Source organism: Gekko japonicus, unplaced genomic scaffold (genome assembly GCF_001447785.1).
Source record: "Gekko japonicus isolate JY-2015 unplaced genomic scaffold, Gekko_japonicus_V1.1 scaffold4027, whole genome shotgun sequence".
NCBI classification, from domain to species: domain Eukaryota; kingdom Metazoa; phylum Chordata; class Lepidosauria; order Squamata; family Gekkonidae; genus Gekko; species Gekko japonicus.
In genome coordinates, this window is record NW_015163730.1 from 1 (window position 1) to 26,884 (window position 26,884).

The following is a 26,884-nucleotide window of genomic DNA, read 5'->3' on the forward strand; positions in this document are numbered from 1 at the left end:
GGCAGCTTCAAAGAATCTAGCCCATTTTTTCCAAGTAAAAAATATGTTTTTTGTGTGCAAGCAACTGGCCGTATTCTTTCCTAAGCTTAAAACCAGGCGTTTGGGAAACTGGTTTGGCTGTTAGAGCCCACTGGTTTGGCAAAGGAAGAAGTATTGTTGACTATAGAATTATAGGCCAAAAGTGCCTTCTCCCATGATTCCGCTTCAATTAAGCTGCGCTTTAACTTCGACCCCTGGGGAACAGACATCCAAAGGGAGATCTGTTCCAGGGAGGAAGGGGAGCAGCTTATTTTCTTATATTGGGACAGATTGAGTTCCACTGGGCTGGAAATACATTGCTTGTTTATCTCATAGTTGGATCGAAAGGACAACAAAATAGGAAGATGGTCGCTTTCAGTCCTGAGTCCTATTGTAAAATCTACAATACACTCACATCATTTGGCAGATGAAATCGCATAATCAACAACACTATTACCCCTAGGAGAAACAAAAGTGTAATTACCAGAAGCATCATATTGTGAAGAACCATTGAGTATTAAAAAATTGTTATGAGGACATAGGTCTACCAGATGGTAACCAGCCTGGTTAATTGTTGCATCCCTGGACTGCCTAGGCCGAAGAAAGGGGAAGGGGGTATGCTCATCGTCATCCCAATGAAGCATAGAACCAATTTGATTATTGTCATTGCCTATTCTAGCATTGAAATCCCCCACCAATAAAAAAAAGCCTCAGGATATTTAATAGAGTGATTAGTAAAATAACTGTTCAACCGATTCCAATGGGCTCTAAGCATGTTATTATCTTGACAAGGGGGCATATAGATATTGACAGCGATCAACTGGAAGTCCTTAAACAAAATAAAAAAGGCCTGGGCAAAAGGGGGACACGCCTCTAGTTGGGTGACAGATAGTTTAGTAGCATTCTTAAAGAGGCCACAGAGCCCACCCATAAAACGTCCCTTCCGATTTGACCTCGTAGCAGGAAGTGGAAAGGAAGAGAACCCATTAATAGATACATTATTTGGGGACCAAGTTTCCTGGAGAAAGATCATATCGAAAGGTAGCAAAAAATTTAGGAAATCAGGATCTCCCCATTTGTTAGCCCATCCTGCAATATTCCATGACATAAGTTGGATCCTTCTCTGAGAATCCCTAGGACGATCATGGTTATCAGATAGTCACTCGCATTCAAGAATTATATTCAAAGAAGGGAGATTCTATTCTAATTGTCCGTAAGAGGTACTGTAGTACTGTTATCTTTTAATGCAGCTTAAGTGTTCCTGCTTAACGTTCTAGTTTCCTCCATGAAAGTAAGAGTTGAAACATCATAGTGCAGGGGTGTCGAACTCATTTGTTTTGAGGGCTGGTCCGGATCTGACATAAATGAGACCTTGTTGGGCCGGGCCACGTGTGTCATAAAATGTAATGCCAGGTAGCAGAGATATAAACTTTATAAAGGACACAAACACAAAGCGGGTTTTTTACTTAAAATTTTAAAATGCTTAAAACATTAGCACTCTTGCAATATTTTCTTTATTTAACAGTGTATGATAGCTGACATCTCTTGCTCTGAATTATTGCATCAAAATGTCTGCTGTTGCAATCTTGAGTATGCTGTTCAGGTGTGTATCTGTAAACTGCAGAACTGGAAGAAGAAGCAGAAGACAGCCAGTTCCACTGCGAGCCCGATAGAAGTCCTCCAGGGTCCTGATCCGGCCCCCGGGCCGCATGTTTGACACCCCAGTCATAGCATATTCAGGGCTGAGAAGATGGTGAGCCTTATTCAGGGGTGTGGTGGAGAATCCCCCTTTCTTGGGCAGTGGCCAGCACTGTGCCACATCAAGAGCCTTGGGGTCCTCAGAGAGTCCTATTGTACATGTTCGCATAAGCACCCTTTATCAGTAGCGGAAGTGCATCATTTTTCTCCATAGTACTAACAAGAGTTGGTCTTCAGTTCAAGGGGAAAGTGCAGCACGCTCTGTTTCCAGAGATTGTGTTCCTGGCAAAAGTATCACAGAACTGTCTAACCAGCGACCCAGACATTCTGTGCTGCCTGTAATGTAATGGGAATGGAAAGAGAATTAAACAACCTGTTCATTTGATGTATCAGCAGGGCTTTTTTGGGTAGAAAAAGCCCAGCAGGAACTCATTAGTATAATAAGCCACACCCAATAGCAGAAACTCATTAGCATATTAGGCCACACCCCTGACAGCACCACTCATTAGCCTATTAGGCCGCACCCACATGTTACCAGAAGTGTGGTCATCCAGCCACACCAACCTTTTGCTTTTTATTCTGTTTACCTTTTTGTTGTCAAAACCCAGGGCTTTTTTTGTAGCAGGAACTCCCTGCTACACACCCCTAATGTAGCCAATCCTAATGAGTTTCTGCTGTTGGGTGTGGCCTATTATGCTAATGAGTTCCTGCTGGGCGTGGCCAATTCAGGAGCCAGCCGGAACTCCGTTCCTGTGCGTTCCTGCCCCAAAATAGCCCTGTGTATCAGGAAAATATAATAATATTGTTTTGGTCTGTGTCTGGGCTGACAGTAGAAGTGGGATCACAGGAGTGAATGCTCCTCTGTACAAAACATCTTGTAGGTAGTATGGAAGGTGGAGGAAGTCTGTTCTTTTTCCCTGGCATGGATGAGAACAGAGTGGGCAGATGTTCTGTGGTGTTGTCCAGGGCAGTTGTAAGAGTCATGTATGCAGCACAGGAGTCCTATCACTGAGGCATTTGGACAAGACACAGCATTAATTGGAAGCTCTCAATGATGAGCTAAGATCCTGTCTAGTATTAGTAAGATCTAGGTAACCATGTTAGCCTGTCTGTAGCAGTAGAAAAGAGCAAGATATGTAGCAGCTTTCATGAGTCAATGCTGTTCTATTCTGTTCTATTTATTGAAAGTTGAATGATTTCAGATGCCAAATTATATTAGCAGGGAAATGATGATAACAGGTGTGATTGGGTTTAGGTGAGATATGCAGAGGGGTAATAGTCATGGAGAAATCAGCAGTGGTAATGAGACAGAAAACCTAGGTCTCAATTCAGTCCAGGTGGATGCATTGTCTTGAACTTCATGATCAGTTGTAATTCAGCAGTCTCTCTTTCTAATCTCTCTTTGAAGTTCCTTTGTAAGAGAGCTGCTTCTTTTAGGTCAGCAACTGAATGTCCTGGAAGTTTGCAATGTTCCCCCACTGGTTTTTGAATGTTGTGGTTCCTAATGTCAGACGTATGTCCATTAATTCTTTTTTGAAGGGACTGGCCTGTTTGTCCAATGTAGAGGGTAGAAGGGCATTGCTGGCACGTGGTGGTATAAATCACTTTAGAGGATGAGCAGGAATATGAACCTGATGTGGTATGGCTGATGTTGCTGGTCCATCTATATAAGAGCAAAGTTGGCAACTTAGTTTGTTGCAGGCAAAGTTGGCTACTTAGTTTGTTGTGCCAGAGTCCATGTTACTGTTAAGTGGTTTATCATTGTGAGTGAGATGTTATTTTAGGTGAGCAGGCTGTCCTTAAGCAAGAAAAGGTTGCTCCCCCCCCCACCGTGTCTGTTTGAGGGAAGCGTCACTATCCAACATGGGTTGTGGGCCATTAATAATGCATTGAACTGGCTTGAGTTGTGAGTTGTAGGGGACCACCAGTGCTGTTCCGTTGTCATTTTCTTGGGGCTTGTCTTGTAGCCAGCTGTCCCTGGGTATCATTCTGGCTTTCCCAATCATCTTTCTCACCATCTCCGGAGGACACTGTAGTTGCAAAAATGCCTGCTGCAGATCCTTCAAGTGAGTCTCTCTGTCTGAGGGATTGGAGCAGATGTGACTATAGTACAGGGTCTGTGTGATGTATCGTGCCTGAACCATCCCTGAGTGTGGGCCTTGGACGGGGTGAGCTCCCCCCCCAAGAACAATAGCTGACCAGGATCCTGGAATTGACCTGTAGATATGCAGTGTGATGTAAATAGCCTGTCCTTGGGAGTGTGTGTGGGGTGGGGTGGGGTGTTTGCATGCTTTATAAGCGGGGCTCAGACCCTGCTGGTGTCCTCGTTGTGTTCTTGAAATCACTAAACGTAGAGCTGATCACTGCCATGCCTCCAGAGCCCAGGATTCAACAGCCTGGCAGGATACGCAGGATCCGGGAGCATCTTAGAGGCAAACAAGATTTTTGGGGCACGGGAGCTTTTGAGGGTCACACGGCTCCCTCCATCCAATGAAGGCTCGTGTCCCAGGAACCCTGTTGGTTTCTAAGGTGCTGCTGGACTTGAACGGCCCCATCAGATGTTTCCTCCGTCCTCCAAATATGGTGGACTACAAAATAAAAACAGAGGGTTCTTCTTCTGAAGGTTGCTGTATTATCATCACACACCTGAGAAACAAGGAGAGTCACAAGTTCTAAAGCGTCTCCTTTGCAGACATAGTAAGATCTCTTCTGCTTTGCTTGGAATGCTGATATAGACCCCAGGTGGACAGGAAATGCTCACCTGATAACAGACTGGAAAGCTCCCTGCTTCTTTTTCTTGTACAGGGAACAGGAAAGCGCTTGGTCTCCATGTTCTGTCCAAGGCAGAATGGCAAAGGCAAGACAGACGTTTAGCGCATATCCTGTAGAACGTATCCTTGATGCCCTGCAGAGAAGTGTTTGCTTCCTTGTCTTTATCTGAAAGTATTGCTGAAATAACATGGCTTCTCAAAGGGAACCTGGACAAAAAACAAGCATTTCATAGTTTATATTTAAAATAGCATTTTTTTGTAAAGATCTAAATGCTGAAAAAGAATTATCTGTATAATTCAACAGCCAATCCATATGCAAAAGAACCTCCTCAGGAAATCTCCTCCATTAGCGTGTTCATAGCCTGGGGAACTCCAACAAGATAATTACTCAACCCTACCCCACCTTCCGGAGTAGATATAAATTACCTGCCTACCATTTTTCTTCTCACCTTGACACAGAGAGTACTCCATCTTTCTGTGTTACACCTCTGAGGATGCCAGTCACAGCTGCTGGCGAAACCTCAGGTCCTACAATGCCCAGAAAATCTACAACTAATTATCTGTATAATTTGCTATACTAGTTCCCTCTTGCTCAGAAGACATTCCCTTTGTGTTTTAAGTATATAAGGGCAAGCTTGTTCCAGGTTTTGCATCAGGAACGCCATCAATACTTTAAGAGAGCTGAAAACAGGGTTATGTTTCTTAGTGAGGGGTGTTCCTTTTCTTTTGAAGGCCAAAGGGAAGGAAAGGCAGTGGCTGAGACACCAGGCAGTTGGAGAACTAGATGACACCAAAATCATTGATAGCCTGACGGGTGAAAAAGCCATCTACAAGCGTCGGGGAGAACTCGACCCACAAGTAAGTCAACTGTGTGGTATCTTTGCACCAATCCTTTTCCTGTTCTTTACAGTTTGTTTGGCATTTTTTCCACTCTAGCAAATTTGGTGCAATCTTGGCCCAAGACTGTTCATTCTCGTTGCACATGATTCATGCTTTATGATACTTGGATTATGTGGAGGCCCCCGTTGGAACCTGCCTGTGCCTCATGCCTTGGGTTGCCAGCCTCCAGGTGGGGCCTGGAGATCTCCCGCTTTTACAGCTGAACTCCAGCTGACAGAGATCAGCTCCCCCGGAGGAGAAAATGGCTGCTGGAGGGGGGGCTCCGCGGCACCTGCGCCCCCAGTGAGGTCCCTCCCCTCCCCACCCTCCCCAGGCTCCACCCCCAAAATCTCCAGGTATTCCCACACCCAGAGCTGGCAGCCCTAGAAACCGTGGCTCTTCCCCTGCCATGGCTGGAAAACACAGCGCAGCGCTCTGGAGAATCTGGCGGGGAGCTCCCAGCCCTCCACTCTCTGGCCTGCGAGGGATCTGCAGCTGGCTCCGAGGCTCTCAGCAGAGACTGTGGCCGTGGGACTGGGGCTGGTCTTCACACGTGTGAGCATGACATTTCTAGTGGGCCTTCGGACTCCTAAAGAATGCCGTCTCCAGACAGGCCCTTGAAAGGAAAGCCATCCTCAGCCAGATATCTGCTGGTTCTTTGCTTTCTGGTCTCAGACTAGTCAAGAATGATGCGAAAAGCGTCACAACAGCACACCTGCCTCCAATGGGACCCATGCAGAGTTCTGTAAACTACAGCTCATTTTGCTTGAGAGCCAAGCTGAATCAATTCCCCTCCTCTCGAGTGAAATATATCATCAGTAATGAGGGCAAAGATCTGGAAAGTGTGTCTGTTTGTGCAAAGCCTGTCTGTTGCATTGGGAACATGGCAAAAAAAACCCCTCAAAAGATCATTCAGTGGGGGGGAAATTGGAAGCCAGTAAAATAAAACAAATATTTTAAACACTTTTATCTGTTTGCCAAACTGCCCATGAGTAGTAACTCAGTATTCATACTTGGGATCGTTTTATATGTCACCAAAAGCCTTTCCTAATCCGGGAGACATGCTGGAAACGGCTCAAGCAGACGTCTCCTCCTTAAAGGGCCCCCGCCTCTGGAGCTGGACCCTTTCAAGGCCTTGGCCACAGCAGAGGGCCTTTGCGGATCAGCGTGGCTGCCTGATTCCCATAACGTGTGCTGAAGAAATGTCCTGACTGCTTTTGGAATGAATTCCAAATCTGAGATCCGTTTTATTAAAATAAGAAGAAACTGACCTGCAGAAATGTAGCTCCTGTTAGCCACGTGGGGAATGTGTCTTGGCTGTCGTGTCCAGTCTGAGGAATGGCCCAGATGTCTTGTGCAGCGTGTACTGGAGTGTGACATTTTAGCAGGAATGGCATCAGGATATTTTGATTAGGACCAGCTAAAAGTCACAAACTAGTGGGCTTGCATTTCAGTTTCACCAAACTGCTTCTCAACCTTGCCCAAAAGAAGAAGAAGAGGGGGAGGGGGGGGAGAGAAGAGCGCGTGAAGCACGTGATGCTCCCTTGTACTGAACCAGACCCCCCGGGGGGGGGGCGTGTCAAGGCCAGCCTCGTCCTCTCAGAGTGGCCGTGGCTCTCTCTCTCCAGGGGGGTCTCAGGCGGAGAGACCTGTTCCGTCACCTACAGCCTGGTCCTTACTGGAGATGCGGCCGGGGATTGAACCGGGGATCTTCTGCAATCCAACCAGATGCTTTACCACTGAGCCACGCCCCCCCCCCCAAAAAAAAAGAAAAGAAAAAGGTGTTCCAAGTCAAGGGCAATGCAAATGCTCCATCCCTGTGATCTTACATTCAGTGTATTTTTGTGTATTGGTCTAAGAAAAGTCTGTAAATCTTTTGTTCTATATCTGTATCTTGCCCAGGGCTTTATACATTTGTTTCATTTTATACATTTCTGTCACTCAGAGTGGCTAATAACAAAATGAGTTGAAACAGCAATCACAAGTCACAAAATAAAATAATGTTAACTAACCATCACACCCATCTGAACTTTACACTATACCAGACCGACCACTCAGAGACACCACGACAGTGTCCCAGTGAGGAGGAGGTGGGTGTAGCTCCGCGCCCCCTTCCCCCTCCGTGAACCTGACTCGCCCGTCTCTTCCTTGCAGCTCGGGAGCCCCCTGCAGAAACCCAAACGCCTCCGCCTGGCTGTGGATGTCTCGGGCAGCATGTATCGCTTCAATGGAGTGGACGGGCGGCTGGAACGTTCCATGGAAGCGGCCTGCATGGTGATGGAAGCCTTTGATAACTATGAGCACAAGTTTAAGGTGATTTTTACCACTGGCCTGGAATTCCATGGCTATGGGTCCACGTGTGTGTGTGTGTGTACGAAGGAATCAGAGGGAAGCTTTGGGGGTGAAAACTGCCATCAAGTCACAGCCAACGTATGACAACCCTGCAGGGCTTTCAAGGCAAGAGTTTAGCAGAGGTGGCTTGCGGCCCTGGACCCTGCAGTGGTCAAACACTGACCAGGACTGACCCTGCTCAGCTTCTAGCCTGGGGGCCATCCAGGTCAGGGATGAGTAGAAACAAGAGCATGTTTTCATGCATCCTAAGAAACAGTTGCTTCAGCATCCTGCAAGTAATTTCCCACCAGTGGCTGGAATCACTGCACATGAGTCGGCTCTGTTCTACCCTGTTTAGATCTTTATTTGTTGAATATACTTGTGGTCCACAGCTTTAAACCCATATGTGTTCACAAGGTGCCTTCCATCATAAAAAGCATAAAATACTATCAAGTGCATAAATCAATTGAAGAAAACATAAATCCAGATAAAATCAAAATGCCAGCCAGCCAACTTTGAAATCACTATATATATCTTACTAAGAAGAGAAGGTTTAAAAATATCTAAAATATATATTTTTAAATTATGGTGGTGTGAAAGGGTCTGGATTTTGGGAGAGAATTATAACATAGACTCAGACTATACTGGTCTGCCTTTGGTGCCGCTCCCTTTTCTCCAGCCTGATCTGACCCCTTTGCCATGTGCGGCTCCTGGAGCCCCACGTCTCCCTGTGGCTGCCATCTTCCACCCCACTTCATGCCTCGCTCTGCTCTCCAGAAGAGCATTTTGCCTTTCAGGCACCACAGAAGACTGTGTGAGAGGAGTCACGGAACTCCCTCTCTTTGCTCAGCGAACATGTTAAGTCTCCTCATAAAGTACTTTTTCATGGGCCAGATCACGAATCTCCTTGCAATGGATACCTAGAAAGCAAGCTAACACAACCTTCTTCTTAGTTATCAAGCTGACATTTTGTAGGGCATGAGATAAAAAGGGTGGGGTGAAAAAAGTGCGTCACCACAACCAAAGGCACCTGTGCAGGACGGTGGCTTGTTGGAAAATTTCACCAGGGGCCATTAATGATCCTTTCGGCTTCCCGGTGTTGCCCTCTTCCTTGGGAACCCCCTTTATTTCAAGTTATATACTTAGCTGAAGGTGAGACGGCCCCCCCTGGGAAACAGCTGGAGGCCCCGATACTGCTTTCATCACCCCCAGCCTGAGGACTGATCCAAAATCTGCATCAAAATGTGATCTCTCCGGTTTTCCTGGGAGACACAATTGGTTTCCAGCAATGCAAATTATTCCTGTACTGTGGGTGTTTGTACAAACGGGAAGAAAGGCTGACAGTGAAGACAGCAGGACCTTTCTCCTCACTTCCTTTCCTCCCCCCCCCTAACCTGAAGCAGCTGTGTCAAATCTGCCCGTATAAACCCTTGAAGTGAAATGTGTGCCATGGCTGCCATTAAGAGATCTAACATCAGGTGAGCTGCCCAATATTTCTAAATGTCAGTATGCTTTTGAAAAAAGCCAATTATGTCCAGCCCGTACGTAGTTCAGATCATTTTTATGCCTGTTTGAATGGGGAGTTTGGGGCCCCAAACTGGGCAGCGGGCAAACAGTGGCTCAGAGGGTGAGGGTTTCCGCCATTCTGCTGCTCGCGCTCTCTCTCTCTCGCTCTCTCTCATGACGGCTGATCATCAAAACTCTTTGCATAAATCTTTTCCTTGCAGTATGACATCATCGGTCATTCTGGAGATGGTTTCAACATTGCTTTGGTCAACAGTGACAAAGTCCCGAAGAATAATAAAGAAAGATTAGAGGTTTTGAAGGTAAATGACCCTGGTTACACCTGAGAATACATTTCGGTGGTGGCTCATATTCAGCACAGGTAGTCCAGCTAGAGAAGAAGTGCAGGGGTGGGTGTGTGTGTGTGTGTGAAAATGCAGTCTGGTTTATAAAAAAATAATTCTTGGCACTGTACACCCTGAGCCATTTGCTGCCTCCTGAGTGGCCTTTCTGGTTTCTCCCCCACGACACGCACGGAACAAGCACATCAAAGCCCTGGAGATGATTAGTGATCAGTATGGCTAAAGCCAGGGCTTAAAACCTCGTAGTCTTGACAGAGCCACAAAGTCCTGCAGCAGACTCGTGCAGTCTAATTTGGGAGAACCGGGTTGGATTCACCCACTTCTCCTCCACTTGCACCTGCTGTATGACCTTGGGCCAGCCATAGTTCTGTCAGAGCTGTTCTTGAAAAAGAGCAGTTCCTGTCAAGAGCTCTCTCAGCCCCACCCACCTCACAGGGTGTCTGTTGTGGGGAGGGGGAAAGGAAAGGAGTTTGTCAGCCGCTCTGAGACTCCTTCGGGTAGGGAAGGGTGGGGTATAAATCCAATCTCTTCTTCTTCTTCCTGGCTTCTTGTTATCAGTTTGTTTTTAAAGCTGGGGTTACAACAGCAGCACTCATGATTCAATGCTCTGGTAAGAGCAAATTTTGCGTAGTACTTCATTCTCACACTCTAGGTCATACAGCATGTTCTCTGAAGGACCGTTATCCATCAGAGCAGCCCCTCTGGCCCAGTTCTCCTGTCTCACACAGAGGCCAAATAGGGGCCACTCCTCCCTCTGCTCCCCTTCAGGAGTGCTACGACTGAGAAGGCCCTGTCTCTTGTGATCTGACAAGGGCTGCTCTGATCCCTCAGTAAGGAGGAACGGGTGGTCCTGTTCTGTTTCCTTTTACGTGGTGCTTTTCTTTTACAGGCTGTCAATATGTTGAACCTCGAACACAGTCCCGAACAAAGAGCAACGTCCAGTGCTGCCATGATCAGTGTTCTTAATTCTAAGCCAGCGCCTCCAATGAAAACAGTGGTGCAAACCTCTGAGTTAATGTGGTTAGGATCTGGGTGAATGTGCCCATGGTACACTTCATTCCCCCAAAGCCAACAACAAAATCAGAGTGCTTATCCGATGAAGGGGGCCATACAGTATATTTTGGATCTATTAGCATGTTTATGAAAGGCAGGGATAGAAATATTATATTTTTGAGCACAATACTTTAATTTCATGTTGACGGTCAAGCCAAGATTTAAATACAATGGCCTGTCCAGTCCAACGCTCTGTGTCACACAGTGGCCAAAACTACCAGGGGCCATCAGGAGGTCCAGCAGTGGGGCCAGGACTCCAGAAGCCCCTCCCACAAGCACCAAGAAGACAGAGCATCCCTTGCCCCAGCCTGAGAGTTCACAGTGCATCCCCTGCCCTTAAAACTGTCTTATGGACAGGAGTGAAACTTAACAGTGTTTGTATTTGGCTAGATCACTTTGTAGGGCTAAGCACCAGGTGTTTTTCAAAAAGTGTAGCCTTTTATCAATAATATTCAAACTTATGCTATTCAAAGTTCAAATTTTTATTTCAATACAAGATCAGCTCCAGAGAGTCAGCAGTAATAGTAAAGAATAAAAAGGAGGACGCAGAGTGTGACGAGCACACCACAATGAGCACAGTCGGCGAGGGGGGGGGCAGAGAAAAGGATGCCCTCCTCTGACAGTCTCAAGGGTGCTGTGGCGTAAGCAGGTTTTATTTCTTTTCTTTTTTAAAAAAGGAGCCCTGATTTTCTTTTTTAATTCCTTTTGGCATATCGGTATTTCCCCCACAAGGGCTAAGTCACGCTTTTACAGTTCAAAGTAATAATTTCAAAATAAGAATATTGTAGAATACGTGTGATGTGTCCACAAACACTTCTAGAAACCACGAGAAATGACTGCCGTAGATTGCATCTGAGAGTCAGACTGATTACTGATTAGGGGGAAAGCTTCAGTATATATTTAAAAATTTTTATTTTTTTCCATTACTACAACACTAAACCTACCGGGTTCAGGGAAAAGGATTTCGTTGTTGTTGTTCAGTCGCACAGTCGAGTCCGACTCTTCGCGACCCCATGGACCAGCTCCCGCCAGGCCCTCCTGTCTTCCGCCGTCCTCTGAAGTTTGCTCAATTTCATGTTCGTTGAATCTATGACACTGTCTAACCATCTCATCCTTTGCTGTCCCCGTCTTCTTTGACCTCCAATCTTTCCCAGCATCAGGGTCTTCTCCAGTGAGTGCTCCCTTCTCATTTGGTGGCCAAAGTATTTGAGCTTCAGTTTCATTATCTGGCCTTCCGGGAAACAGGGTTGATTTCTTTTAGGATTGACTGACTTGGTCTCCGTGCAGTCCAAGGGACTCTCAAGAGTCTTCTCCAGCACCATAGTTCAAAAGAATCTATTCTTCGGCGCTCGGCCTTCCTTATAGTCCAACTCTCGCAGCCATACATGACTACTGGGAATACCATTGCTTTGACCATGCGGACTTTTGTTGGCAGGGTGATGTCTCTACTTTTTATCATGCTGTCTAGGTTTGCCATCGCTTTCCTCCCAAGGAGCAGGCGTCTTTTAATTTCATGGCTGCTGCCACCGTCTGCGTTGATCTGGGATCTGGGGAAAGGATACTAACACTCTAACACCAAGCCTACTGGAAACAGGGAGAGGGGTACTAAGACAATGGTCTACTGGAACAAGGGAAAGGAGTACTAATACCCTAGCACTATAAATTCTAATCGAAAAAATTAACATGTTGATACGATCTGGTTACATAAAGATATAGTTGTATCACCTAGTAATACAAGGTTACTGTTGTATATAAGTGTTAAAAAGGACAAAATTGAGATTTGCTTTAAGTACTTTCTGGTAAAAGCTGCATTCTAAATGATTATCTTAGTTTTCTTCTTGCATTTCTTTGTTTTCCGGGGTTTAGGAGCAGCTGCTCCTTTCTCAGAATCCGATGTCTCTGAAGAATTGGAACTGGTGCTTATTGAATCCTGTGAATCCTGTGAATAGGATTCTTCTTCTTCCTCCACATTAGGTTTTCGACTTTTTTCTCTCTTGTTTCGCTTTGGGTTTAAAAGTTGATCCATAAATTTATTCCCTTTTTTTGTAGAGCGAGAGTAAGCTCTTTATAAAGTCTCCTCCGCTTTCTCACTTCAAAAGGAATGTCTTTTAGAATTTTTACCTCTTCATTTTTGATTTTTAAAGACTTCCCCATCGTGGACTTTAGCACCAGTTCTCTGGTAGATTGTTTCGTAAATTTCAAGCAAATTTCCCCTGGGAGTTTATTTTTCTTTATAAAATCCGGATAGGTCCTGTAAGCCACGTCCATCTCCTTCAGTAAATCTTCACATTTGTAATCCACTAATGGTGCAAGGGCATCTGCTAAAAGTTCTTTTAGATCCTCATTTTTTCCCTCAGGAATCCCACGGAAACGTAGAGCATACATGGATATTTCCAACTGGAGCTGAGGAGAGCCTTTTCCAAGGCGACGGCCAAGGAATTGAGGCTCACCTTTCCCCTGAAAGGTCACGTCGCCGCAGAGCCAATATGGCACCCAGAGTCAACTGCTGGAGCAAGTGGACACGACCAAAAGTTTAAGAAATGCTTATAAAAGATCTCCAAGGCTCCAAACAGTGAGTTAAGCAACGCTCAAGTGTTACAAAGCAACTATATGAGCCTTGGTAGACTGCCGGAACAAGCGGACATGACCAAACGTTTAAGAAATGCTTCTAAAAGATCTCCAAGGCTCAAAACCATGAGTTAAGCAACGCTCAAGTGTTACAAAGCAACTGTATGAGCCTTGGTAGTAATTAGAAGTGCATATGGATAAAGTGAGGGTGGGGGAGAAACTCAAGACTCCCTCCCCCCCACAAAACTTGAAAAGCAGTTTTTAAGTGGAAATAAATGACTCTGAGCTAAACTAAACACATGAGAATTCAAGCGAATTCAAAAGCTGCATGCTGAGATAAAGCACACTAAAAATGTATAACTTTTATCTTGTTTTGGAAAACTTACTTCTTCTTGATATTATGGTGGGGAGAAGGTGGAAAGCGACGCTGGAGAAAAAAACTCCGACTGGAAATAACCAACCTACGACTCCCTCCCAGAACCAGGGAGCAACTACAGTTTTTCCTGCACTATTAGCTAAATTGCGCCCTCTAATGGAACAGATGACGAACCTCAACACTAAATTAGACACTGTTCAAAAACAATTGAAACAAATGGACAAAAGAACCTCAGCAACTGAGAAAACATTTTAAAAGGTGGGTAAATAGACTGAGAGAATTAATAAAAGAGTGGATGAAGCAAAAAGGAAGAACCTCCGATAAAGCAGGTTTCATTTCTGCAAGACTAATCTCCTTTACCTTCAGGAAGTCGAAAATTACTGTGAAAAGCCGCATATTCCTGAAAGTAAGCTGGGTATAAAAAGTAAACGTGTGCCTGTTCTTGAAACGTTGCTTTTTGACACTTGAGCAACCCGAGGGTCTCAGCAGGGCTGCTTCTTCCTGCACGACCACAGGAGAACACAAGAAGCTTCACAAGGTGCCTCTGCTTTGGCCCAGTATCGGCCCACCTTCCCAAGGGTCGACTCGACGTCTCAGCCATTTGCTGCGCTCACAGGCCAGCAATATAAAACATGCAGGAACAGAGTTGCTACAAAAACATATCATCCATTTATATCTATAGATATATACAAACTATATACATTTTATATAATATATATAAAAATGGGGTTTTCAAGGGCAAGAGGTGTTCAGAGGTGGTTTGCCATTGCCTGCCTCTGCATAGTAACTGTCAGACTCCTGCAGCAATCAGTTCCCAACAACTTTCATACAAAGAAGTGAAGTTTATTGAGACATTGAAGTATCCAGATTATCTTTACACATCTCGTGTTAGAACTGGCAATAAGCGCATGGAGCAAGCAGATATACATAATTCAAGGGGGTCCCCTGATGGCCTGGAGCCAATCAAGGAGCAGGTAGAAGCCTGTCAAAGTTAACAGGTCTATTTTCCCAAGAGAGAGCTGATTGCTAGACACCAGGGCCAAACACTCATGTTACAGGGATAAAAAAGCACTGAAGGCACAGAGAAAAGAAACCTAAAATTCCAGCGGCACCCCCTCACTCCATGGCAGCTAGAGGCCTAGCTGACTGTAACCCTGGACTTCCTGGGTGGTCTCCCATCCAAGTACTAACCAGGACTGATCCTGCTTAGCTTCTGAGATCTGATGAGATGAGGCTATTCTGAGGTATCCAGAAGAAAGTAGGTATACCATTCCTCCAATCTTTCCAGAGTTTTTGGAGGATGGGTGTGATAAATGTGTCTCTAAGATCATTATAGAAGGGGGGGCAGTGCGGCAGTGCATGTCCAGCCATTTCAATTTTCCCAGTAGCAAAAGGGCATAAGTGCTCCTGAAGTAGCACACCATAGTATCTCCCTTCTAGTAAAGTCGATGGAAGAACATTAAGATGGGCCAGAGTAAAAGCTATCCTGCATTTGGGAATGAATAAATTCGCGAAATAGTTTGACAACACCAATTTCTTGTTCCTGAACTGATGGTATCTTGCAGCAGAACTTGAATGGTGTTGAAGTTTGAGGTCTCAAATCCTTTGCTTAATTTCAGGTTTAGCTTTGGAGTAATCCAAGGCTATTAAGCTACTAGGAGAGTATTCGGTGAATGATAAAGGGTTGACAGAGGTACAGCTGCTCAGGCTTCTTCTGTGTGGTCTGGGGCTTTACTTCTGGCGGCCTCTCCCCTTGCACCAAGGGAACGTAAATACGAGGGCAAGGAGTCCTCGCCAGGTGACCAGCCAGAAGAGCTTTACAACACTGGGATGGACTGATCTAGTAGAAGATATTTGCATACTACTGTAATGGAACTGTCATGGCGGGCATGGAGTTGAGAACTGCAGTGCCATCTTCTGTGGAGAAGGTGCTGAGCTTCTTTAAGGTCTTCTGGTGTATCTTGGAGATTTGTTCCATGTCTTTTACCCACAGACTTGTAAGGACACATAACAGCAGACTGGCTTTCCTTGGGGGGGGGGGGTTCTCTCATCTCTCTTCCTTGAGAAGCAAAAGACATAATCTTGGCTTTGGTTCACCTTTTCTGTTCATGGCACACTCTTAAATTGGAAATTAACGATTTAATTCCATTTATAAGACAAACCTGGTTGTGTTGCCTTTAGGAGAATTTCTCAAGGGATTAATTTATGGGGGGGACATGATTTAAATGTAGAATCTTCTGCCAGAGGGTGTAGGGATGGCTACATGTATAGATGGTTCTAAAAGGTGGAGGATAGATCTATCAGTGGCCACTAGCCGTGGTGACTAAAGGGGATCCCCATGTTCAGAGGCAGTAAACCTCTGAATCCCAGAGCCAGGAGGCAACATCAGAGGAAGGCCATGACTTCTATGCCATGCTGTTGGCCCTCCAGAGTTACTGGTTGGCCCCTGTGTGAGACAAGATGCTGGATTTGATGGACCACTGGTCTGATCCAGCAGGGCTCTTATGTTCTTATGACTTGACTCCTGTGTTGGAAAACATTTGCTGCCTCATATGTGTCAATGTATTATTATTTATGAGATTGACTTGTTAGGTGTTGGGGGAAATGGTGGGCTGGGCATGTGGGTTATGAATACTTGACAATGCAACAAGTGAGCACCGGTATCAGTTCAGTGACTCTTACATTTGCTGGTTTTCTTGTGTCACCCCCCCCTCCCTAGATCATGCATGCCCATGCTCAGTTCTGTATGAGTGGAGACCATACACTAGAAGGCACGGAGCACGCCATCCGGGAGATAGCCAAGGAAGAGGCCGATGAGTACTTTGTCATAGTCTTGAGTGATGCCAACCTGGAACGGTATGGCATCCCGCCAGCCAGGTTCGCCGAGGCCTTGACCATCAATCCACAAGTGAATGCTTTCACTATATTTATTGGGTCCTTGGGGGACCAGGCTGGCAGGTGAGTAAATAATTCAATGAAGCAGGGGAAAGGGTATGTATGTGGGCTTTCTGCATTCTCATTTTCATCGCTTGTTGTTGTTTTTCCTTTTCCACATGCAGTGGAAATTCAGTGGTTGATTCGATATTACATTGTTGTGTGTCTGGCATATTTCCCTGCAATGAACTGCAGGGAAATATGCTGGACAATGAAAATATAAAATTGTCCACTAGAGGGAGCAAAACAAGTGTGGAAGAGAAACCGCCTGGCGAACAGTAGTGAAACATAAGCTACAGAAATGAATCCAGAAAAGCCTTGTGTCTGTGTACTTGTGCTTATGGCAGAACATTTCCCACCTCACTGTGTTCTGCCAGATGTAATGGTCTGGTAATGTGCTGTGCAGAAATCTGCTCACCAAAGCAAGTATCTCTGGGGTGTGATTTGCTGTGATCAGATTCTCCTTTTTCTCTTCCTGGTCTTTAGATTGCAGAGGACACTGCCAGCAGGCCGGGCTTTTATTGCCATGGATACCAAGGAAATACCACAGATTCTGCAACAGATCTTCACTTCTACTATGCTGTCCAGCACCTAGAAATAACTGGACAATTTAATGTGGAAAGCAGCAAAAAATAATCCAGAAGATGATTTAATGATAGGACAATGAATGTTATTATGTTTTATATAGAAATAAATATTGTACTTGAATGAACTTGTCCCCAGACATCTGTGACTGGTCTGGTCTTAAAAATATCTACAGTCAACACTTCTGTACTTAAAAGCTTTCTATTGAGGGTTTCTTATGTTATAAAAGATCTGCCCATTGAAGAGAGGATAATAAAGGATATTTGTCGCTATTTTCAGAGACAATGAATTCAAATAATTTTGGGGCCAGAATATTCCTTCTGATTCCAAAAGCACAGGACTTGATTTGAAGTAACAAATGTAACCCAAAGGCAAGACCCATTGCTGGATCTTCTGCTGCCCCTGTTTTTGGGCATGTTTATTCCTTGTTTTGAAATGACCATGAAAGACGTGACTCCATGTTGTGGGGTTTTTAAAGTTAGAACGTCTGAACTTAAAGGTCATTTGCTTGCCGCAATATTCAAGTCAGACTCACCTGACAGCCTTGTGCGGTATTTGCCTTGCAAAACAGTAATCCCAGGTGCTACGGAAAAACCAAGATAGCTCTTTTCAAATAAAAATGCCTCCCCCCCTCCCTCCCTCCCTCCCTCTCTCTCTAATGAGACACAATACCAGGGAGATCCAGGGTGTTTCAGTATTTCTTCCCTTCATAATTTCACCACACTGAAACTGGAACCTCCTCCCTGTGGAAGGCAAGGACATCTTCTCTTTGCCCCTCCCCCATTTTCTTGAACTAATACCAGCATGGGGTAAATGGCCAAACCATAAAGGGAAAGGATGGGCTAAACCAGCCCCCCCCCCCGCACCATAGTACCAGTCAAGACCCAGCTGTCTGCACAGCTGGGCCTTTGCCTTTGAAAACCAGTGGGGAAATCTGACCATTTTCTAGACTCTCTCTCTCTCACACACAAACACACACACACAAAGAGCTGTGCTTGAGTGGAAGCTGGACATCTGCCTGGTAAAGACCCAGAATCTGTGGCAGCACTTCCAACTGCCGTTCTGGACCATGGAATATCCCATCAAAGTGACAAACTTACTCCAGCCTTTGAAATCAGATGTTTAGAAGTTCCAAGCTTCCAAGACAACCCAACACTTCCCCTGAAGAACAGCCATGTGGCTTGCATGCCAGCAAGATCAAGTATTTGGAGGGAACACCCGACTCACATGTGAAAATGTTGCATGTGGTAGAAAGGAGGAGAAGGAAGAGAGCATCTTCGTCGTGGTCTCTGTGCTTCACACCAATGGGATTCAGTGCGCACGCGCTGGATCGATCGGTGCTGTAGCAAGCTCTTTTAACGGATTTTCGCGCCCAGCCCTGCGGGCATGCGCAGGAACCCCACTGCGCATGCCCAGAGGGGGTGGGCGCGGACATCCCGCCAGTTCCTTTCTTACCGCCGCGTTGGAAAGACCTTCTTTCCTTCTCGGTCTGATCGGATTGCTGTTAGCTTCGATTTCAGCTTCGCTCCACAGCTCTTAGTAGTCATTTTCTACTTATTTTTTCTCTTTCAATTTGTTTTCAGTTGTTGGTTTTTTAAAAAAAATTAAGTTTCTTCTGCGGGGAATTTACCTCAGGCCTTTGGGCCACCCCCCCTCTCTTAACCGTTTTTTTCGCCACTTCTCTTCTTATGGAGAAGAAGTGGGGATTTTTTAATAGATGCAGATGTGGTAGCAAACTTGCTCCTCCAGATCGCCACACCCTCTGCATTTTTTGTCTTGGAGAGTCTCACAAGCCTGAGTCCTGTCGTCACTGTGCTCGTTTCTCCAACCAGATGAGGAAAAACTGCGCTGCACGCCTTAAAGTGGCGCTGCTTGAATCGGCCCTTGCTCCTGTCTCAACGATGGAGAAGAAACCGTCTACGTCGACAGCTCCGGCATCGAGACCTGCCTCCGATGTCGACCGCCCGATACCGAAGCCCTCGACATCGAAGACACAATCGTCCGCCTCTACACCAATAGAGAAGAAGGCTAAGGCGAGTACGGAGCATAAGTCTGCGAAGAAGGGCACCTCCAAGTCCCTTAAGGCGGCAAAGAAGGGAAAGGAAGCACTGCCTGCACTGGGTGATGCCCCTATAGTGCCTCCCGCTGCACCGGCAGTATCGATATCGGAGGCCCAAGTCCCTCCGCCGATACTGACCATCCAGGTATTGGACTCCCCTGTCCACCAAACGGAGTCTCCTTATTCCGACATCAACATGGCGGAGCTCCTCAGTCACCAAATGGGTGCAGAGCTTTCCCCCGCTCCTTCGACTTCGTCGGCATTGACAATATCGGAAGCCCCCGACATCGATCCACGTCTGCACCGATATGCCTTATCTGACACGCAGAGTCACCCACCACGTCTGCACACTCAGCCTGTTGATATCGACACCCGCTACTACAGGGACAACTCCCACAGACACTCCACTACCTTGTCTCCCAGACGTCCACTGACCAGAAGTCACTCCCCAAGAGTCTTCATCCCCCCCTCCACCAATGGCGTGGGATGAAAGACAGTTGCGTTACGTGTATGGGGCTTACCCTCCATCCATGCCGTGGTTGACTCCTGCGGGCTATTCTGAGTGGGATCGCTATTCGTCTCGCTCTGCTCATAGGTCTAGGTTTCCTCACAAGTCGAGGCCTTCAGCATCTCTATCACGTCCTCCTGTAGTCGAGCTGTCCCATCACACCATGGAACCAAAACCTGTCATTCCCGTCACTCAAACCAAACCCATAGTCTGTCAACAAGACGCTTTGGTCCACACGGAACAACACGATTCTTCAGATTTTATTGACAAAGACTCAGATATGGAGGCTTCTGAGGCTCACACCTCCCCTGACCATACATCTCCAAATCAGGATGTCACGGATGATTTACCTATATCTCCATCTGATAACCTCACTTCGTACACTGATTTAGTAAAAAGAATGGCCCACTCTTTAGGCCTCTCCATCGTCCAACAACATCCACAAGCGACGGATTCAGTATACGATATTGTACAGCTGGATACATCTTCTACCTTAGCATTGCCTATGTCCTCAGTTCTTTTACAGGCAGCAAAGTCTCCATGGCTCAAGCCTTCATCCGCTCCTGTTTCAACAAGAAAGTTGGACCACATGTACAGGGTCCAAGAGTCAGGGGCCGAGTTTCTATTCTCACACCCTCAGCCAAACTCCATGGTTATAACATATTCTTCAAAATCCAAGAAAATGCATTCAACACCTTCGGATAAGGAAGGAAAAAAATTAGATGCATTTGGCAGGCGCTTCTATTCCACAGGGGCATTGGCAGTCAAGGCCACTAACTACCTGGCCTGTATGAACCTGTATCAGTATACTCTCTGGGAACGGTTCTCCTAACTTCTGACCCACCTACCAGAAGATAAACTCCAGGCAGCCAGACTCTTACAAAAGGAAGGCATGTTTGCTAAACAACAGCTCAACACTATCAAACATGTCCTCGAGGCATCTTCAAGAACCATGGCTTCTGCTATAGCTCTCAGAAGACATTCCTGGCTCCGCAACACCACTCTCCCATTAGACACCAGATCTTATGTGGAAGACCTCCCCTTTGATGGCCTGGGGCTTTTCAATGCAGCAACTGACTCTACAAGACTTAGATAAGAGCATTAAAGCGTCTCGAGCGCTGGGAGTCTCATCCTCTGCAAGGCAACAATACCGCCCTCGCACCTGGTCCAGGTCCTGGCAGAGACGCACCCTAACTAATCAGTCTCCGGACACAAGGTGGAGACCGAGAACGTCTTCGGGAGGCCAAAAACCAGCCTACCAAAAACCAAGGTTTGGTTCCGGACAACAGGCTTCTCGCAGTAAACAGCCCAAGCCCTCCAAGCAGGGTTTTTGACTTCCCAGTCACCGAGTCCGCTCATACCCGTCTTCTTCCTTTTATCCATACCTGGCGTCTCATCACCTCAGACGACTGGGTCCTTTCCATCTTGACCCGAGGTTACAAAATCCAGTTCCATCAGAACCCCAACACCCCGGCCGTCATCTCCACGCCCCCTTCCCCACCTCTCCTTGAGGAGGTGTCCGTCCATCTGCAGAAAGGAGCCGTCGAACATGTTCCACCACACCTCCAAGGGACGGGATTTTACTCCCGATACTTCACAGTCCCGAAGAGAGACGGAGGCGTTCGACCCATATTAGATCTCAGGAAACTGAACCGTTTTGTGACCTACCACCACTTCCGCATGGTCTCCCTACAGCAGATCATGCCACTACTTCGCAAACACGTCTGGATGGCCACCCTAGACCTCCAAGACGCATATTTCCACCTTACCATCTACCCCTTCCCCCGCTAATACCTACGCTTTGCGATTGGCCAACAGCACTACCAATATACGGCCCTTCCATTCAGCCTTTCCAGTGCCCCGAGAGTCTTCACAAAGGGCGGGGTATAAATCCAATCTCTTCTTCTTCTCCGACTATCCATTCTATCATCCATATGATAAGCTTAGATAGTAAATGTTTGGCATACAGTTTTCCCATTATGGAGAGCAGACTGATTGGTCTATAGTTGGAAGGAATTGAACAATCACCTTTTTTGTAAACTGGGACCATGATTGCATTTAACCATGCATCAGGAATAAGGCCAGATTTATCAGTCATTGTAAAAAAGGATGCAAGGGGAGCCTTTTCGGTGGCGGCTCCTACCTGGTGGAATGAGCTCCCGGAGGAGATCATGGCCCTGCAGGACTTAGTACATTCCGCAGGGCCTGCAAGACGGTGCTCTTCCACCAGGCTTTTAATTAGGAGCGCCCACCACCACTACCATCTAGCACTACTGTCACCAATCTGCGTGGTGGGGGGTTGGCCCATCAGGAGATTGAGTCACAGCAGCGTGGGAGGCCGAAGTATCACTAAAGTGGGGCCCTAGTATTACACCACAAACTGCATGAAGAATGACCATCACTACGAGCACTTTATAGTACTAACTGCATTTAAGTGTATGTAATGTATGACTGTTTTATCTTTTTTTTAAATTGTTTTATTGTGGCACATGGTGCCGTTAACTGTGAGCTGCCCTGAGCCCGTTCGCGGGGAGGGCGGGATATAAATCCAATAAATAATAATAATTGTCATGACCCCAGAGGGGTCTTTGGTTTTCGCCGCCACCACCCGGGACTTTCGGGTCCCTCGGGAGTCCCAGGGTATCTCCCAAGCCCTTGCTGACCGAGCACTATGGACGTGAATGACCCAGGCAGACACCAAAATACATTAAGCAGAACAGGGTTTATTGTGAGAACGATTGGGGCAAGGTGCTTCGGGAACAGGTGGGGGCAGGGTGTTTAAACAGGTGAACGGGGGGGGGGGGGGAGCCAAAAGAAAATAAACTTAACGCAGATGCCTTACTTTGGTTCGACTACCCAGGCCCTAGCCTGCCTAACTCACTCCGGATTTTCCCCTTCTCTCCACCCCTCACTGGACCCAGCTGCAGGGAGGTAAAGGACGGGGCTTCTCCCCTTTTCCCTCAGAGAGTCTTTTGCAACCATCAGCCAGCAACTGCCTGAAACTGTCTCTCCCAGACTTCGTTCCCAACAGACTCTAACGGTCTCTTTAGAATCTTCTCTGACTCTCCCAATGCCTTCTGGGAGTTGTAGGCCTAGCCGCCTCCTACTGCCACCCAGGCCTCTTAGGCTGGCTAGGCTGTACTGGCACAGGCCAGATCATGACAATAATATTTCAACTTCCAGTAATAAATTAAAGGGAAAATAATCAACCAATTAATTCAGATGAATCTAATAATTTTTACTTGATTGTTTTATTTTATCAAAACCCATAACTTACAGCAAGAACAAATATTAATACAGAAAAAAGTACAATCATTGATAGAATCTTAACAGTATTAACAAGCTCACTAGGTATATGAAAATTACAGGGTAACGTCAAATAAAAATATGTAAATTAAAAACTAAAAACTTCAAACTTTAGCTCACCACTAAACATCTACTGTGTATATCAACTTGAAAAGGTACAAACTAATTTCTACTCTAGTAGCAGGGGTATTTTTGGGCCGGAACACACCAGAAAGGCATTTTGGCTGGCTTCCGAGCCTCCCCCCCCTCCACCAAAAGCCCTGTTCTGCTCACCCAGAAGCAGCGGCTGCCATGTGCTGCTCTCACACAGCCATGGCTCAAGGGATCCGGGCTTCTGCTGTGGCTGCTGCCCCTGCGGCTCCTACTGCCAGGGGAAGGAAGGGAGGGAAGAGAGAGAGAGAGAGAGTGGGAGGGGAGGCAGGCAGGCAGAGGATGGGAGGGAGCCGGGCGGGGGCCCCATGAAATGAAATTGTAAAAAAAAAAATAATTGTCAGTCAAATTGTATAATGAATTTCACCCAAATTGAAATGAAAATTATTACATTGGCTAACAAACCTGGCAACAGCGATTTTGTAGGTCTGAATGTGTGTCCCTCCATCAAGGTGAAAATTCTATTATTAGCGGCTTTTTTTACAAGTTCATTTCACTTTTTAATTCAGAATAAGTTGTGGAGGTGATATGGCTATACCTATGGCCCATCACTAATACCAGGAGTCCAATTATAAGTATACAAGGTAACTTTATCTTTGATAGAAGCATTTTTAATTCAATAATAATTTCTTTTATACATTTGGACAGAATAACGAAGTTTCTTCTCCTTTCTTTTCCCCCGCTCTATTTTTCTTTGAACAATTTCAGGAAACAACATCCGGTTTAATTATATGTGTACTAAAACTCTGTAACAGGTCTTTGAATGTGTGTCTAGAATATATAGATAATAGTGACCACTGAGGAAGGCCCTTAGGGGCCGAAACGCGTTTGGTCTTCAGTTGTAAAGTATTTACCCATCATATGTATGTATAGTGGATAAGCTTTTATAGTCTGATCTTAGACAAAGTAATCTTTAAATCAGGAAAGTTTTACTAACCTTAATAAATATTTGTACTTTTATATATATGGTTTAGCTTAGCCCTTTTTGGTTCGTCATATCCTGGGTTGAGCCCCCCCCCTTTTCCAGTTTCCCCCCACTGGTGGACCTCCTGACGGCGCCTGGGTTTGGGCCCCTGTGTGACACAGAAAGTTGGACTGGATGGGCCACTGGCTGCCTGATCCAACATGCCTTCTCTTGGGTTGCCTCTTCGACGGCGGAATGTCGGAGAATTGAGGCGCCTCTTTATTCCGACAGTTCTCCGTGCTGTGAGACCATATGGATTTAGTGACGCTAACCAGGGTAAGCACAGGAGATCGTGCGGCAGAAATGAAATGAAAGCGAGGTCGGATGACCAATTATGAACGTGAGTCAACTCCGAAGCATTTTGTAAAGGGAAAAGGATAGCTCCCCACCCCACCCCACCGAACGAGAAAAAGGCGAGTGGGGGAGGGATGCCTCCCACGCGCATGAACTTTTAAGCGATTGAGGGGGGGAGCAGAAGAAAACGCGAGGGAAACTGCCTAGAAGTACTTACCAAAGCGAATCTAAGCGGTCAAGTGCACATTCAGAGACTTTTAAAAATTTCGCGAGAGTAAACAAACGATAAAGATGGCGGGGAAGAAGGACAGAGAACAACTTTTGAAAGCGAAAGGGTCTGAGAGCCTGAAACCGGAAGTTACCAGTGAGGTGGCAAAGTCTATAGCGGATTACATGCGCCCTCTGCTGGAACAGCTGAATAACTTCAAGGAACAGATGTCTAGAGTGACTCAAAGCATTACTGCACAACAAACCCAGATAAACGATTTGATACAAATAATGAAACAGGATGCTGAGAAGGTAGTGGCTGTAACTACACAGAAGGTGAAGAAGAAAGTGCAAAAGCTGGAAAGAAAACAAATCTCCATGGAAGATCAGTTGTTGCAAGTCCAAATGGAAAAGGCCAACATGATACTTCGTTTCCAGGGCATGCCAGAGAACAGAGGGGAGAATCTTAAAGAAGTGATGAGTGAACTACTAGCCCCAGTGACAGAAATGAAGGCGGAATAGTTGTTTAATGACATGGATGTGGTCTATAGATCATATTCAGGCTACATAAAGAAAAATAATCTGCCTGGGGAAATTGTGGTAAGATTCTCGAAGAGGCATGTGAGGGATGCAGTCCTGAAAGCGGTTGCTGGAACACCCCTGAAAGCGGGGGGAAATACCATCAGAACGCTAAAGGATATTCCATTTGAAGTAAGACAACGGAGAAAGAAGTACAAAGAGCTTGTGTTTTTTCTTCAGACATACTCAATTGGATACAAATGGCTATTTCCAGAAGTCATCACTTTTAAGATCAAAGACAAAAAAGAAAAGATTGACTCTGTTCTGAAAGCTCAAGAATTCCTAAGGGTTCAGCTGGGAAGGCCAGAGGATGGGAAAAAAGATGAGGACAGCAAGTCCAGTGGCGAGCTAGACTCTGGCTCTTCCTGTCAGAGCAAGGGGCAGCAGTCCCAAAAATCCTTACAAGCTGCGGAAGAGAAGGGGAAAGGAGAAGTAAAGGCTGAAGGACTCTGAAATGTGCCTTTGAGACTTTTGTTATGGGATGATCTGGGGTACTGTTTCTAGACAGTTAAATGTAAGCTTTAAGGGGAAAGTGTTATAAATGTTTGACTCAGTTTATAAAGGGATCAGTGATGAGAAGACTTGATGTAACTAAGCTAGTTGGAGGATATCCTCTCTTGGGTTTTTAGTTAGTAGTGGGTTCTTTACTTTATCCCGTATATGTAGTTTCCCCTCCCTTTTCTTCGGTTGTAGTTTTTGTAGTGATAAAAAATAATTTAAAAATCCCCTCTGGGGGCTCAAACAAAACAAAACAAAACAAAACATGCCTTCTCTTGCATTCTTATGTCTGGGCCAGTGAGAGACTCTGTCTTCTTGGTCCTGGGGGGGGGGGAAGCGGGGGAGGGCTTCTGGAGTTCTGGCCCCACTGGTGGTCGTCCTGGTGGCCCCTGGTATTTTTGGACCCCTGTGTGACACAGTTGGGCCTCCAAAGCCATGGTTCCAGAGATAGTGGAAAAGATGTCATCGGGGGATAGCACCCCAATGGGGAGTCCTGGACTGGGGACCTGATAAGGTGCCATGAGCGACATTGCCTCTGTAGCCCCCAGAGCCCCCAGAGCACAGGCGGTGGAGGATGCGGCAAGAGCTCCCCAAGAGGACATATAATAGCACACACCTGGCGACACCTGGGGCTAACCAGCCAGAGTAATTGCTCGGGCATCAGCTCAGTGCAGCCCAGCTGTTCACCGAGTATAAATGTGGAAGCAGAAGATGGGCCTGGTATGGAAGCAACAAGTCACTCTACTCTGGGCTCTGCAACCACCACTCTGGGCTCTGCTTTGCTCATGCGGCCCACGGATCAGCTGCTGACCTCATATCTTGCCTCTGTGTGACTCTTGCTTGGACATTTTGATAAGGCCCCTCAGACAACTCTCTGGCTTTTCAACCCTTGGACTGGACTCTTGACTTTGCTACTTGCACCTAGACCCTTGCCTTCTCTGAGCAACGTTCGCCAGCCCTTGCCCTGATGCAGCATTGGCTCCTGGTCTCAGGTCTGGGGCAAGGGATGCTCTGTGACATCTTGGTGCTGGGGGGGGGGGGTTCAACAGTGGGAGGGCGTCTGGTGTCCTCCTGGCCCCACTGCTGGACCTCCTGGTGGCCCCTGTGTGAGGCAGAGTGTTGGGCTGGAGGGGCCATTGGCCTGGTCCAGCAGGGGCTTCTCTTGTGTCCTGGTGTCCGGGGCAAGGGATGCTCTGTCTTCTGGGTGCTGCCTGGGGGTGGGGTGGGGTGGGGGGCTCCTC

At 46.4% G+C, this 26,884-nt stretch overlaps 2 protein-coding genes across 2 annotated transcripts in view; both read left to right on the plus strand.

Annotated features, from left to right (window-relative positions):
* Positions 1 to 1,753: 1,753 nt before the first annotated feature.
* On the plus strand, positions 1,754 to 17,341 carry LOC107107568 (von Willebrand factor A domain-containing protein 8-like). Its single transcript, XM_015407875.1, has 6 exons — positions 1,754 to 1,771; positions 5,220 to 5,345; positions 7,521 to 7,679; positions 9,425 to 9,523; positions 16,279 to 16,517; positions 16,980 to 17,341. The coding sequence occupies exons 1-6, from the start codon at positions 1,769 to 1,771 to the stop codon at positions 17,086 to 17,088; spliced, it is 735 nt and encodes a 244-aa protein (XP_015263361.1). The 5' UTR covers positions 1,754 to 1,768; the 3' UTR covers positions 17,089 to 17,341.
* Positions 17,342 to 18,979: 1,638 nt separating this feature from the next.
* The window catches only part of RNF212 (ring finger protein 212), a 47,180-nt gene continuing 39,275 nt past the window's right edge, over positions 18,980 to 26,884 (plus strand). The window contains exon 1 of the mRNA XM_015407874.1: positions 18,980 to 19,115. Within this exon, the coding sequence (XP_015263360.1) occupies positions 18,980 to 19,115 (136 nt within the window). The remainder of the gene's footprint in view (positions 19,116 to 26,884) is intronic.